The 12,456-nt window shown below is 45.6% G+C and overlaps 1 protein-coding gene across 1 annotated transcript in view; it reads left to right on the forward strand.

Annotated features, from left to right (window-relative positions):
* atic (5-aminoimidazole-4-carboxamide ribonucleotide formyltransferase/IMP cyclohydrolase) overlaps window positions 1-12,456 on the forward strand; it is a 32,642-nt gene that overhangs the window by 18,580 nt on the left and 1,606 nt on the right. Inside the window, exons 7-15 of the mRNA XM_055638308.1 lie at window positions 573-729; window positions 1,791-1,916; window positions 5,558-5,665; window positions 6,807-6,892; window positions 8,006-8,095; window positions 8,577-8,705; window positions 9,606-9,698; window positions 10,437-10,616; window positions 11,676-11,831. Of these exons, the coding sequence (XP_055494283.1) occupies window positions 573-729; window positions 1,791-1,916; window positions 5,558-5,665; window positions 6,807-6,892; window positions 8,006-8,095; window positions 8,577-8,705; window positions 9,606-9,698; window positions 10,437-10,616; window positions 11,676-11,831 (1,125 nt within the window). The remainder of the gene's footprint in view (window positions 1-572; window positions 730-1,790; window positions 1,917-5,557; window positions 5,666-6,806; window positions 6,893-8,005; window positions 8,096-8,576; window positions 8,706-9,605; window positions 9,699-10,436; window positions 10,617-11,675; window positions 11,832-12,456) is intronic.

Genomic DNA, 12,456 nt, shown 5'->3' on the forward strand with positions numbered 1-12,456 from the left:
TGTGGTGTTAGGTAAATTGAATGGATTAAAGGCCGATAAATCCCCAGGGCCAGATAGGCTGCATCCCTGAGTACTTAAGGAAGTAGCCCCAGAAATGTGTTAGCTGTGAGGAGGATGCTAGGACGCTGCAAGGTGACTTGGATAGGCTGGGTGAGTGGGCAAATACATGGCAGATGCAGTATAATGTGGATAAATGTGAGGTTATCCACTTGGTGGCAAAAACAGGAAAGTAGACTTATCTAAATGGTGGCCGATTAGTAAAAGGGCCCTTGTAAAGGGCTCAGGGGGTATGGAGAGAAGGCAGGTACAGGATACTGAGTTGGATGATCAGCCATGATCATATTGAATGGCGGTGCAGGCTCAAAGGGCCGAATGGCCTACTCCTGCACCTATTTTCTATGTTTCTATCATCCCTACTCCTTGTTTGACATTGTTGACATTTCGATTTAACTTAAAATCCTCAGCGCATTGCGGTCCGGTTTTGATCTGCAGTGACCAGCTGCACTTTACTGTTGCCAAATGTGTAGCCAAATGTATGGTGGCTTTCACTCTGCTGTGTTCTCTCCCGCTAGGCGTTTACCCACACAGCCCAGTATGATGCAGCGATTTCCGATTACCTCCGGAAGGAATGCAGTCAGGGAGAGTCCCAGCTGCAGCTGAGATATGGGATGAATCCACACCAGACTCCTGCCCAGGTCTACACGCTAAGGCCCAAGCTTCCGTTCAAAGGTGAATCGGCAGCTTCTGCAGCCGGGTAGAGGTAGGGTGGGTGGAAAGCACCTGCTTTGAGCATGTTGGACAAAGTTAGTTTATGCGGTGCCTTTTGGTGATCTCGAATGTCCCAAGTTGTTTTGGGGCTTCGGAGGTATAGTTACTATTGTGATGTTGGAAAAGCAGCAGCTTGTGTGTGCACCATAACCACAAATATGGTGTTCTTCGTTAAAACAACAGAGGGCACAACATGTTTCAGCCAGTCGAGCTGCCACCTTGCAATACTCTCCTTCGGGTACTTTCTGTGCAGTCTGAATGCCCTCCCTGTAACTGTGTGGGTTTCTTCCAGGTGCTCTGGTTTCCCAACACATCCTTTAGATGTAGATCAGTTAATTGTTGTAAATTGCCCATGTGTCGGTGAGTGGTGGATTCTGCCAGGAGTTGAGAATATAATGAGATAAGCATAAAAGGAAGGGGGGTTGACATGGACTCAATGAGCCAAAGTGTATTTTTCTGTACTTTAAGACAGCTATAAATATTGGGCAAGAGAGCCCATCACTCTACACCTTCAACTTGATGATCTTTGAAATATTACTGTGGTGTGATCAGGACTTGGATTAGAATCTTTCGCAAAATCTGGGACCTTTGTTGCATGAGTCCTTGGCCTATCGGCCTGGGTTACCTACTCAATGCCAGATGAGGCTGTGACATACAATCTACCTTTACCCTTGACTCACAGCCAGGGCAGCACAGTGGCACTGCTGTTAGATCTGCTGCCTCACAGCACCAGAGGCCTGGTTTGATCCTGAATGCAGGTGATTTCTGTGTGGTGTTTGTATGTTTTCTTTATGTGGACCTCTCTTAATTGCCCCTTGTGAATAGGAAGTGGATGTGAACGTGGGATAAATGGAGCTAGTGTGTAAGTGTGATTGTTGGTTGGTGCGGACCTGATGGGCCATAGAACCTGTTTCCACGCTGTTTCTTTCAATGAATAAATCAATCAATTGGTTATTATGTTAAGGGAGCCTATGGATGTGCTACCTGTCTTTGACCCTCATTATGTCCCCCTTACGTGACAGTTCTGAATGGATCACCTGGCTTCATCAATCTGTGTGATGCTCTGAATGCCTGGCAGCTGGTGAGGGAACTGAAGCAGGCCCTGGGTCTCCCTGCTGCCACCTCCTTCAAACATGTCAGCCCTGCAGGTAAGGACTGTGGTTCCTTGGTACTGCACAAACTTGAATACTGCAAATGGTCGATTTAAAGTGCGTATTGCTGGATGTCTACACATGTAAAAGTCAACTGTGAAAGGGCCAGATAGCACTGGCAGAGCAATGCATGTTAACTGCTCTCTCCCATTACTAACATGCACATCTATTAAATCTTGGCTTATGGATCTCCAGAATTTGCAAAACTCTGCTGTTTCTTCATAGAAAAGGCATCTTAATTGTCACCCTACTTGTTAGGTCGAGCCGGCCTTTGACATTAATTATGTTAATGTCAAAGGCCGGCTTAACAAGTAGGGTGACAATTGCTCAACTGCAGGAAATCAAAGCTCATAATTAGTAGAATAGCAGACACTGTCATCTCGCAAAAAAAAAGCACAGCTTGCCGAACTCAGCACCAGGCAGCATCTGTGGAGGAAAATGGACAGTCGAGCGATCATGACAAGACCATTCATCTAGGGGAGCAGTCTAGATGAAGGGGCTCGCCCTGAAACGCTGACTATTCTTTACCCAACCCACTGAGTTCCTCTAGCTGCTCTGCATTTCATGCTAGTGATGTTGTAATTCTTAAGCTGGCAGTAAATTTCCAGTTTGGATAAGGAGCACAAATAGTTCTCGTAACAGTTTACTTGAGATTGTATTATTCCAAAAAATGCTCGCCAATCTATTTCTAATTCCAGTCACTGATGTTTATTTTGCATAATTTAACCCTTTCGGTAAAGCTCGATTCCTTCAATGATGCTTCTCAGAGCAGATTAGATTTTTCAAGAAGTAACCAAGAAGATTGATGTGGGTAAAGCCATAGATAGAAACATTGAAACATGGAAAATAGGTGCAGGAGAAGGCCATTCGGCCCTTCGAGCCTGCACTGCCATTCAATATGATCATGGCTGATCAACTGCCTTCTCTCCATACCCTCTGATCCCTTTAGCCACAAGGGCCACATCTAACTCCCTCTTAAATGTTTTCTATGTGGACTTCAGTAAGACCTTTGATATGGTTCTGCTTGGTAGGCTGCTCCGGAATGGCGGGTGGCGCCACCAGCAATAGGTGCCTCGTCAACAGTCTGTCTGTCCTTTTTTGTTATTTTTGGTGTGTTAAAAAGTATGTTTTAGTGCTTGTTGGTTTGTTTTATGTGTGGAGGGGGGGGGGGGACGTTTTATCAATCTCTTACCTTGTTGCTTTTCACTTGGTATGGCTATATGGTAGCTCAAGTTTCACTGTACCTTAATTAGTGCATTTGACAATAAGCTGACCTTGAATGTTAGATCAATTGGCATTCAGGGAGAGCTAGCTGCCTGGATACAGAATTGGCTTTGTAGAAGGAAGTAGCAGGTGGCGGTGGAAGGCTGCTTTTTGGACTGGAGGCCTGGGACTAGTGGTATGCCTTGGGGATTGATGCTGATTTAGATGAGAATGTGCAAGGCATGATTAGTAAGCTTGCAGATGACACGAAAGTAGTGGTATCATAGACAGTGGTGGGTTATCAAAAATTATAGCAGATTCTCGATCAAGTAGGCAAATTGACTGAAGAATAGCTAATGCAGGTAAGTGTACAGTGTTGCATTTTGGCAAGTCAAATCAAGGCAGGATCTTCACTGAACGGGGAGATCCTGTGGAGGTATTGTAGAGTAGAGGGATCTGGAAGTACGGGGCACAGTTCAATGAAAATGGTGTCACCGATAGGAAGGTCGAGAAGGCTTCCGGTTCATTGGCCTACATCAGTCAGGGTATTGAGTATAGAAATTGGGATTTTCTGTTATGGCTGTACAAGATGTTGGTGAGCTGCATTTGGAGTATTGTGTTCAGTTTGGTCACTATGAAAGGAAGAATGTCACTAAGCTGTAGAGAATGTTGGCAGCTCTTGGGCTGAATGTAGGGAGAGGTTGGGTAAGTTAGGACTATTCATTGTAGTTGAGGGGGCTAAGGTGTGATCTTATAGAGGTGCACAAAATAATGAGGGCAATAGATAGGGTGAATGAACAGATCACTTTACCCAGGGTAGGGGAATCAAGAATCATAAGACGGGTTTAAAGTAAGAGGGGTAAGATCTGTTGTTATCCTCTTGTAGATCAGTTATAGGATCCTGAGGGGCAACCTTTTCCACTCAGGTTGGTCTATGTATGGATTGAGCTACCAGAGAAAGTAGTTGAGGCAGGTACAATAACACCATTTAAAAGACTTGGATAAGAAAGGTTTAGAGGGATATGGACCAAATGAGGGCAGATGGGATTAGCTTAGATGGGGCATCTTGATCGCCATGGACAAGTTGGGTCAAAGTTCCTGTTTCCGTGCTTTATGACACCATGTTCCAACTTCCATGAGAAACAGACTATTTGGGTCCTCTTGCCTGCTTTGCTGAATGTCACGGTACTTTAGCACCAATTTCTTGGACTAACCCCATGTCTTCATTCCCTTGTGCGTGTGAAATCATGTCTCAAATTTGATAAACTTTCAAAGAGGTCATCAAGATGATTGATGTGAGTTGGGCTGTAAACCGGCCATATGGTCTTCAGCAAGGCCTTTTACAAGTCATACATGGTAGGTTTGTTTCATGAAAGTTAGATCACATGGGATCCAGAGTGAGCTGGATAGGAAAGGGATTCAAATTCTCCTTGTTGGAATGAGTCAGAGGGTGAAGGTGGAAGGTTATTTTTCTGAATGGAGGCCTGTCACCAGTGGTGTGCCACAGGGATCTCTCCTCAATCCTGTTTATTTGTCATCTGTATTAACAGTTAACATGGTTAGTAAATGTTCGGATGACACCAGATTTGGGGGTATCATGGACAGTGAGAATCAACTAGAGAAGGTGGGCCAAGAAATGGCAGGTGGAATTTATTCTGAAAAGTATAACGTGTTGCATTTTGTTAAAACAAACCAAGCAAATGGTAGGGCCCTGGAGATTGTTGTAGAGCACAAAGACCTGAAAGTGTTGACATGGGTAGATGAGGGATAAGGATGTTATGTTTTACGAACTTGATTGAGTTTTGTGAGGAGGTGACGAAGGTGATCGATGCGTGTAGGGCAGTGTAGGGTAGGACATTGTGTACGTGGATTTTAATACGGCATACTGGGTGAAGTTCCCCATGATAGGCTGATCCAGAAGATTAAAATGCATGGGAGTAAAAGAGAGTTGATTGTATGGACTCAGAACTGGCTTACTGATAGAAAGCAGGGTTGTGGTGGTAGGACAATGTTGAGGCTGTGACCAGTGGAGTTCTGCAGGGATCTGGGTAGAGAATCGCAAAAATTCATCATCCTCTGGGTGAAGATATGTTCTTCGTGTCATTGTTATAAAGAGCTACCAGTTATCTTTAAGAATGACCACCTGATTCTCACCATCCTAAGCCAGGGAAAGCATCAGCTCTGCTTCCTCATCAAACTGCGTCAGTGAAATAATTGTTGTAAACTGTACAGAGAAGGAATTATAATAATCAATTATGCAGGTTAACTTGTTTAGACATTTCACAGCCAGCCTGTATATCAGCTGTGAATGTAGGTTTTTTAATGTGCATTTTCATTTTTATTATTGATTGTAAAATTGCAAGCCCTTGTGGGGAAGGGTGCAGTGGGTGGCGGGGTACATTGTGTTCTTTGTTGTAGTGTTGTTCTGCCACTAGGTGCAGCTGTTGGGGTGCCGCTTACAGAGGAGGAAGCCACGGTCTGCATGGTCCATGACAAGTACGGTGATCTCACTCCTTTGGCCACAGCGTATGCCAGAGCCAGAGGTCAGTACACGCCCTCCAGTACGCCACAAAATTAACTGGGAACAAAGAAAAATGGGGCATGTTTGTGGAAGAATGATAACAACTAGAGCTACCGAGTCAACTTCTTGAGGTTGTCCCACATTTCAGGTTAATAAGCGAGTTCGGTATTCCGAAAAATACAAGGAATCGTGAGATTTGTCAAAGGTCATTCACAATTAAGAAAACCGGCAGCCCCGGAACAACGGGACACCAGCGGCCCTAGGCCCACAGCCAGCGCGGGGAAGAAGCGCCAACTCCAGCCCCCGCCGGCACCGAGGGGGCCAACCAACAGCCACTGGACAAGGAAAGAGCTAGCGCTAGCGCCTCCTTCCACGACCACGGACGAGCACGATCTCGCTCACTCACCAAAGCATAAAGCAATAAAAACCACAAAATAATTTTAGCTTTTAACAAAGGAACAATAAATACCTCTAATTTACAGTTTGAAAGTATTTTCTTACCTAGAAGAATCAAAACTGAAAAGGATAAAATAAAGGTCTATAAGTAAACAGCTCCACTGCTTCCAGCAATGTTTATGCAGAGTGACTTTTGACCTGGGCATGCGCAGTCAGAATACAGAACTCGTTTATTGTGGCTGAATCCATGTCCATTAAAATACGAACCAGCAGGGAAAGGCCAGTCATGGCATTTTAACCTTCATAGTCAGCGCTTCCACAGCCCATTGCTTTCACTCCCGAGCTTTAACTCTCCTTTTTTGTGCTTTGGGTTGTTTCCTCTTTACTTTGTCCTAGTTCACCAGCTAAAATATAAACACTTTCTCCTCAACATCATCAACTATTTCATTCTGCAAATTGTTAGCTGAACCCTCCAACCCCTCCATACCCTCACTCCAGCCTACTTGCTGACCAGGCACTTGTTCCTCTGTCCCGTCTCCTTCATCGCACCCTCACTCTTGTCGATTCTGTCAGTGACCAAAGCTGTGTTTTTTTTCAGCACAATGTATTCAACAACCGGGTGTGCTTTGTTTATTTTTTGCTCACTGTCCCTCTCGAATCTTAAGACAGCCTGTTCTCTGATCTGGTGGGTCTCGTTACTTGATTGTCACTGGAGAGCTGCAAGTGTGGTTTGGAATCCAACCCAACTGTACCCTTGTTCTCTGCAGGTGCTGACAGGATGTCCTCCTTTGGTGACTTTGTGGCCTTGTCAGATGTGTGTGATGTCCAGACAGCCCGGATAATCTCCAGAGAGGCAAGTCCAAGAAGCAGGGTGCTCAGTGGATCGTGAAACCAAGACTAAGAAGGCTGAGGTGGACCTTGTTGGGGTGGGGGGGGGGGGGGGGGGGGGGAGGAAGGGGAGTGGGGGAAGGGGAGTATGAGGCAAAACAAAATGGTCTCCCCCACTGTTCATTAGAAATGATCTGAAGAGATCTGTAGTTATGCAAATCTTTACCACAGCACTTGGAAATATACAGTGGTTTTAAATGGGTGGTCATGCACCTTGGTAGAAACAATAAAAGCATAGACTATATTTTATAAATGCAGAGAGGATTCAGAAATCAGAGGCAGAAAGGAACTTGGGAGTGCTGGTGTAGGATTCCCAAAAGGTTAATTTGCAGGTTGAGTCACTAGTAAAGAAGGCAAATGCAATATAAGCATTCATTTGGAGAGGACTAGAGTATAGAAGCAAGGATTTAATGCGGAGGCTTTTAAAGGCGCTGGTCAGGTCAGGTTTGGAATATTATGAGCAGTTTAGGGCCCCATATCTGAGGTAGGATGTGCTGGCATTGGACAGGGTCCAGAGGTGGTTTACATGAATGATCCCATATATGATTGGGTTAATGTCTGGGGATCATTTTATGGCTCTGGGCTTATACTCACTGGATTTTGGATGAATGACGAGAAATCTCATTGAAACCTACCAAATAATGAAAGGCCTAGATCGAATGGATGTGGAGAGGATGTTTCCAGTAGTGGGAGGGCCGAGGACCAGAGAACACAGAGTAAGAATAAAGGATGTAGCTTTAGATTGGAGATGAGGAGGAATTTCTTTGGTTGGTGAAACTTTTTCAATTAATGGGTGTTTTTAAAATAGGGATTGAGAGGTTCTTGATTAGTAAGCATGTCAAAGGTTATGGAGATGAGGTTTAGAGGAAAAAATAGATCAGCCATGATTGAATGGTGGAGCAGACTCGATAGACTGAATGCCCAAATTTTGCTCCTAAGTTCATAAGTCTTATGAATGGCTTTGAAAGCATAGGGAACGGATGATGGGATAGGGAATTGTGGTTTCCTTGTTAAATAAACTGCTTTCGTAAAGCCTGTCTAGTCTCCTGAAACTAATCTACCCATGCCTATGTTACAGGTGTCGGATGGAATCATTGCTCCCGGTTATGAGGAAGAGGCCTTGAAAATCTTGTCCAAGAAGAAAAATGGGAACTACTGTGTTCTGCGGGTAAGTGGATTAGTTGGCCCCATCTCTTCTGATGTGATATCCCGCTTCCCCTCTTGACCTTCATAACGCTGTGCAGCTTTATAGTGAATGTAGGTTGTTTCTCTGTTGGGAATTTGCTGAAGATGAGTTGGAGGAAGGGAGATCTTGTTTGTCCTTTTATCTTTACACAAACTACCCAAGGGGTTGACTGGACCAGGCAAGCCCATTAATCCTAGATTCCGGCCTCGGGACTAAAAGTCTGGTCACGTACGGTGTGTGAATGCAGGCCAAATATTTTATGAAGCGCATTTATGGCTTCATTAAGGTTGCATTGCTAATGGGTGTGGCACAGGAGATAGTGTAAGAATGAACTATGCGCAGATGTAAAGACTTCTCTTTTAAAGAAGGTGTCTCGACCCGAAACGTCACCCATTCCTTCTCTCCAGAGATGCTACCTGTTCCGCTGAGTTACTCCAGCTTTTTGTGTCTACTCGTTTCTTAGATGGATCCAGAATATGAACCAGATGAGTTTGAAACCCGGACAATATTTGGATTGCATCTGGCCCAGAAGAGGAACAACGTACCCATCGATCGCTCGCTGTTTAAGCACCAGGTCACCTCATCCAAGGATGTAAGTGATTGGAATGCATCCGTTCTGATGGGATTTCTTGCTTACCCAGTGCAGAGAGCAAACATGATCTTGGTTTGATATCTTGCCCAAAGGATGATGCTCCCACAGCTGAATGTGATGGTGTACTAGCTAAATGCTTGTGCGGAAGTTTCTGAAATGGTGATTTAAATAATCAAGACAGGGTAAATTGGTGTGCGTTTTGCAAGCAGCGGGTTGTGGGAAAGCTCAGCCGCTTCGGAAATACCTTGACACCCTGTCAATCCGAATCAACGTCACACAAGGTCATTGACCTGCCCTGTCTACTGCTTGCTCTGACGGCCCATCTTAAATGATGTTGTAACATTAGCCACCCACCAGTCTTCGGAAACTTCACGTGCTGAAGATGGTGCAAATATCTCTGCAAGGGTTTCTCCGATTTCTTTCCTTGCTTCCCACAAGGTCTGTGAATGTAAGCCTTGGTCAGGCCCAGGGTATTCATCCACCTTAATGTGCTTTAAACTTGCCAGTAGTTCCCCTTTGATAATTCGCATATGATCTAATTCATCCAAGAAATGTCTAATATCTCCAGTCTGCTGTGGCTCCCGTGACAGACTCTTTTGGAAAAATCTGGGATACTATTCCTGGGTGTGATGGGGCATCATTCCGGTGGGACATTCCGCATCTGAAGCCCAAAGCTCGTGAGGGCAGTATTGGCAGAATAAGCCAATCTCCATCTGCTATGTCCAGTAGATGGCTGCTCTTTCCCGTATCCTCCCTGAACGGTCAGTTGGTCTCATACAGCCAGACCAATGCCGCAGTGTTCCTTGGCCTTGGGTCCAGTGGGAATGGTTTACAGGTGGGGACGGCCACTGACATCTGGTTACTTCACTGGCGTTGACCCTCCCCTCTCTCTCGCTACAGCTGCCAGAGTCTGCCATCCGTGACCTGATTGTGGCCAGCATTGCGGTGAAGTACACTCAGTCCAACTCGGTGTGTTACGCGAAGGATGGCCAGGTGAGTGTTGCATTGAGCAGGTGCCGGGTGGGATTGAGGCAGTGCGGCAAAGGCGGTCATCAGGATGCATGCCATCCCAAGCCTTGCAACGAGGACTCGAGTGCATTGCTTGGTCCCAGTAACACCCACGGGTATTTGTCAGTGAGAGCAACTAATTCATCCCTGCCCAGCCTTAATACGCCCCCGATTGCTAATACCCTGCCATAAAACTCCCGGAAAAACCTATGCAGGTCAAGGGGAGAAGGTACAAACTCTGTACAGACAAGCATCCGTAGTCAGGATCGAACCCGGGTCTCTGGCGCTGTAAGGCAGCAACTCTACTGCTGTGCCACCATGTCTATGATTTCCAAAGACCTATATTGATTTGCCCTCTTTTACCTGATCCCTGTGACTTTCGCTCTTGCCTTCTCCTTTGAGACTGGAGCCCTTCCCACTGACTGCTCACTGTGCAGTCGATTGCAGGCTCCATTCCTCTGCACCTTCACTACTCTTGGTTCCCTATACCCACCACACAACTGTATTCCAAAATTATGAGCGACTAGGTCGGGTGAGCTCTAACCAGGGGATGTAAGACGACGGTAGAGGATTAGAAATGAGATGCTGCTGTGAATCAAACTGCCCATGGATATTAAGCCTGCTCCTTTGCAACAGAAGGGATGTAGCAATTGGTGGGGATGTTGTGTATCATTTTTGTTTGTGTACCTGTGTCCTCACTAATCTCTTGAATGCTTTACCTAGGTCCTGGGCATAGGTGCAGGTCAGCAGTCCCGCATTCACTGCACTAGACTGGCAGGGGACAAGACCGATTACTGGTGGCTCCGTCATCACCCCAGAGTGCTGGCCATGAAGTTCAAAGCGGGTGTCAAGCGGGCTGAGATTGCCAATGCCATTGACCAGTATGTAGGCGGGATGATTGAGGTAAGGTACAATGCAGCACCCCTGCAGGTGACCTGTGTAAACTTGACGGAGAGATGCCACAGTCATGGTGCTCCTGATTATATAAACTAGTCTCCATCCTTGATCTGATGGTTCAGTGCGATCATGGGAATTGTTGTGCCTCACTTTATGTACATGCACAGAAAATAACTTGTGAATTGGGTACTTCTCCTCTGTAACTTAGTATCTGTGTTGCTCCTCCTGTGATCTGAGGGCCTCAAAGCATGTTACTACGTAGTATTTCTAACGATGCAGAAGCCAATTTATGTGGACCAAGCTCTCAGAAATCGTCATCAGAATTTACAGGGAAGGTTTCAGTGATGGTAGCAGAGAGATGCATTTTGGCATCTGCTTGACCAGTGCAGAGCCAGCCTGGTTAGTCATAGAATGATACAGTGTGGAATCAAGCCCTTGGGCCCACTTGCCCACACTGGCCAACAATGTCCCAGCTACACTAGTTCCACTTGCCTGCGCTTGGTCCATATCCCTTGAAAACGTGCCCTATCCATGTACATGTCTAACTGTTAAACGATGGGATAGTCCCAGCCTCAACTGCCTCTTCTGGCAGCTTGTTCCATACACTCACCACCCTTTGTGTGAAGAGGTTACCCCACTGATTCCTTTTAAATCTTTTCCCCTTCACTTTGAACCTATATCCTCTGGTCCTTAATTCCCCTCCTCTAGACAAGAGACTGTGCATTTACCTCATCTATCCCTCTCATGATTTTGTACACCTCTATAAGATCACCCCTCATCATCCTGCACTCCCAAGATACCCAGCTTCCTCAACCTCTCCCTATAGTTCACACCCTCTAGTCCTGGCAACATACTCGTAAATCTTTTCTGAACCCTTTCAAGCTTGACAATATATTTCCTATAACATGGTGCCATCTATAACATGGTTGCTTTCCTATAACATGGTTGCAGTCTCTGGAGACAGTCTCCACTCTGGTCCAGTTGGCCAGTCAGGAGCTGCTTATTTTGCCCACACTTGTGAGGCGTTTCCAGAGATGATTGGATGTCCTCTTATTGCCTCCTCAGGTCACAGAGCTGCCCAAGTGGCAGGGAATGTTTGAGGAGGCTCCAGAGCAGCTGTCGGAGATGGAGCGCAGGAACTGGATCTCCAGGCTGAGCGGCGTTGCTCTCAGCTCCGATGCATTCTTTCCTTTCCGGGACAACATTGAACGAGCCAAGAAGGTCAGTTTTGTAATGATCGGCCACTGCCTTTAAACATAGGACTTGAATGGAGTATTAATGGGATGATGGTTATGGTGATTTTCTGATGGGACTTGAGGGACTGGTCTTCACCAGCATCCTGTGGCACATTGCGATTGTGGGCTCAGCGCCCCTGGTAAGCACCTGACTTGGCCAGCCTTGCTGGCAGCTGGGAAGTCAAGAGTGCACTTTGAACTTAACACTGTTGACCATATGATGGACCTTGGGGTAACGTTCTTGATGGAACTCTTGATACCCTAGTATTTATCTAAAAATATAAAATCCAGAATAGTTATTAAATGGTTATCAATTAGATTGAAAGATATTGGTATTTGGTATTTGGGAATGCAGCAATTATGGAAAATTAACATGCAAGCAATTTACGAGGCAAGTTTGGATGGTTTGCTGGCCTTTATTGCAAAGAGATTTGAGTACAATAATAGATATCTTGCTTCAATTAGGATATGGGACCCTGGTGAGACTATCTGGAATACAGTGTACAGTCCTGGTGCCTCTTGCATGAGAGAAAGATAAAGAGGTTCCACTGGTTAGGTTTCCAGGATTTATGTAAGAAGTTATCAAGTAGATCAGGCCTGTGCTTCCTATA

This window comes from Leucoraja erinacea, chromosome 7, assembly GCF_028641065.1.
Source record: "Leucoraja erinacea ecotype New England chromosome 7, Leri_hhj_1, whole genome shotgun sequence".
Taxonomy (NCBI): domain Eukaryota; kingdom Metazoa; phylum Chordata; class Chondrichthyes; order Rajiformes; family Rajidae; genus Leucoraja; species Leucoraja erinaceus.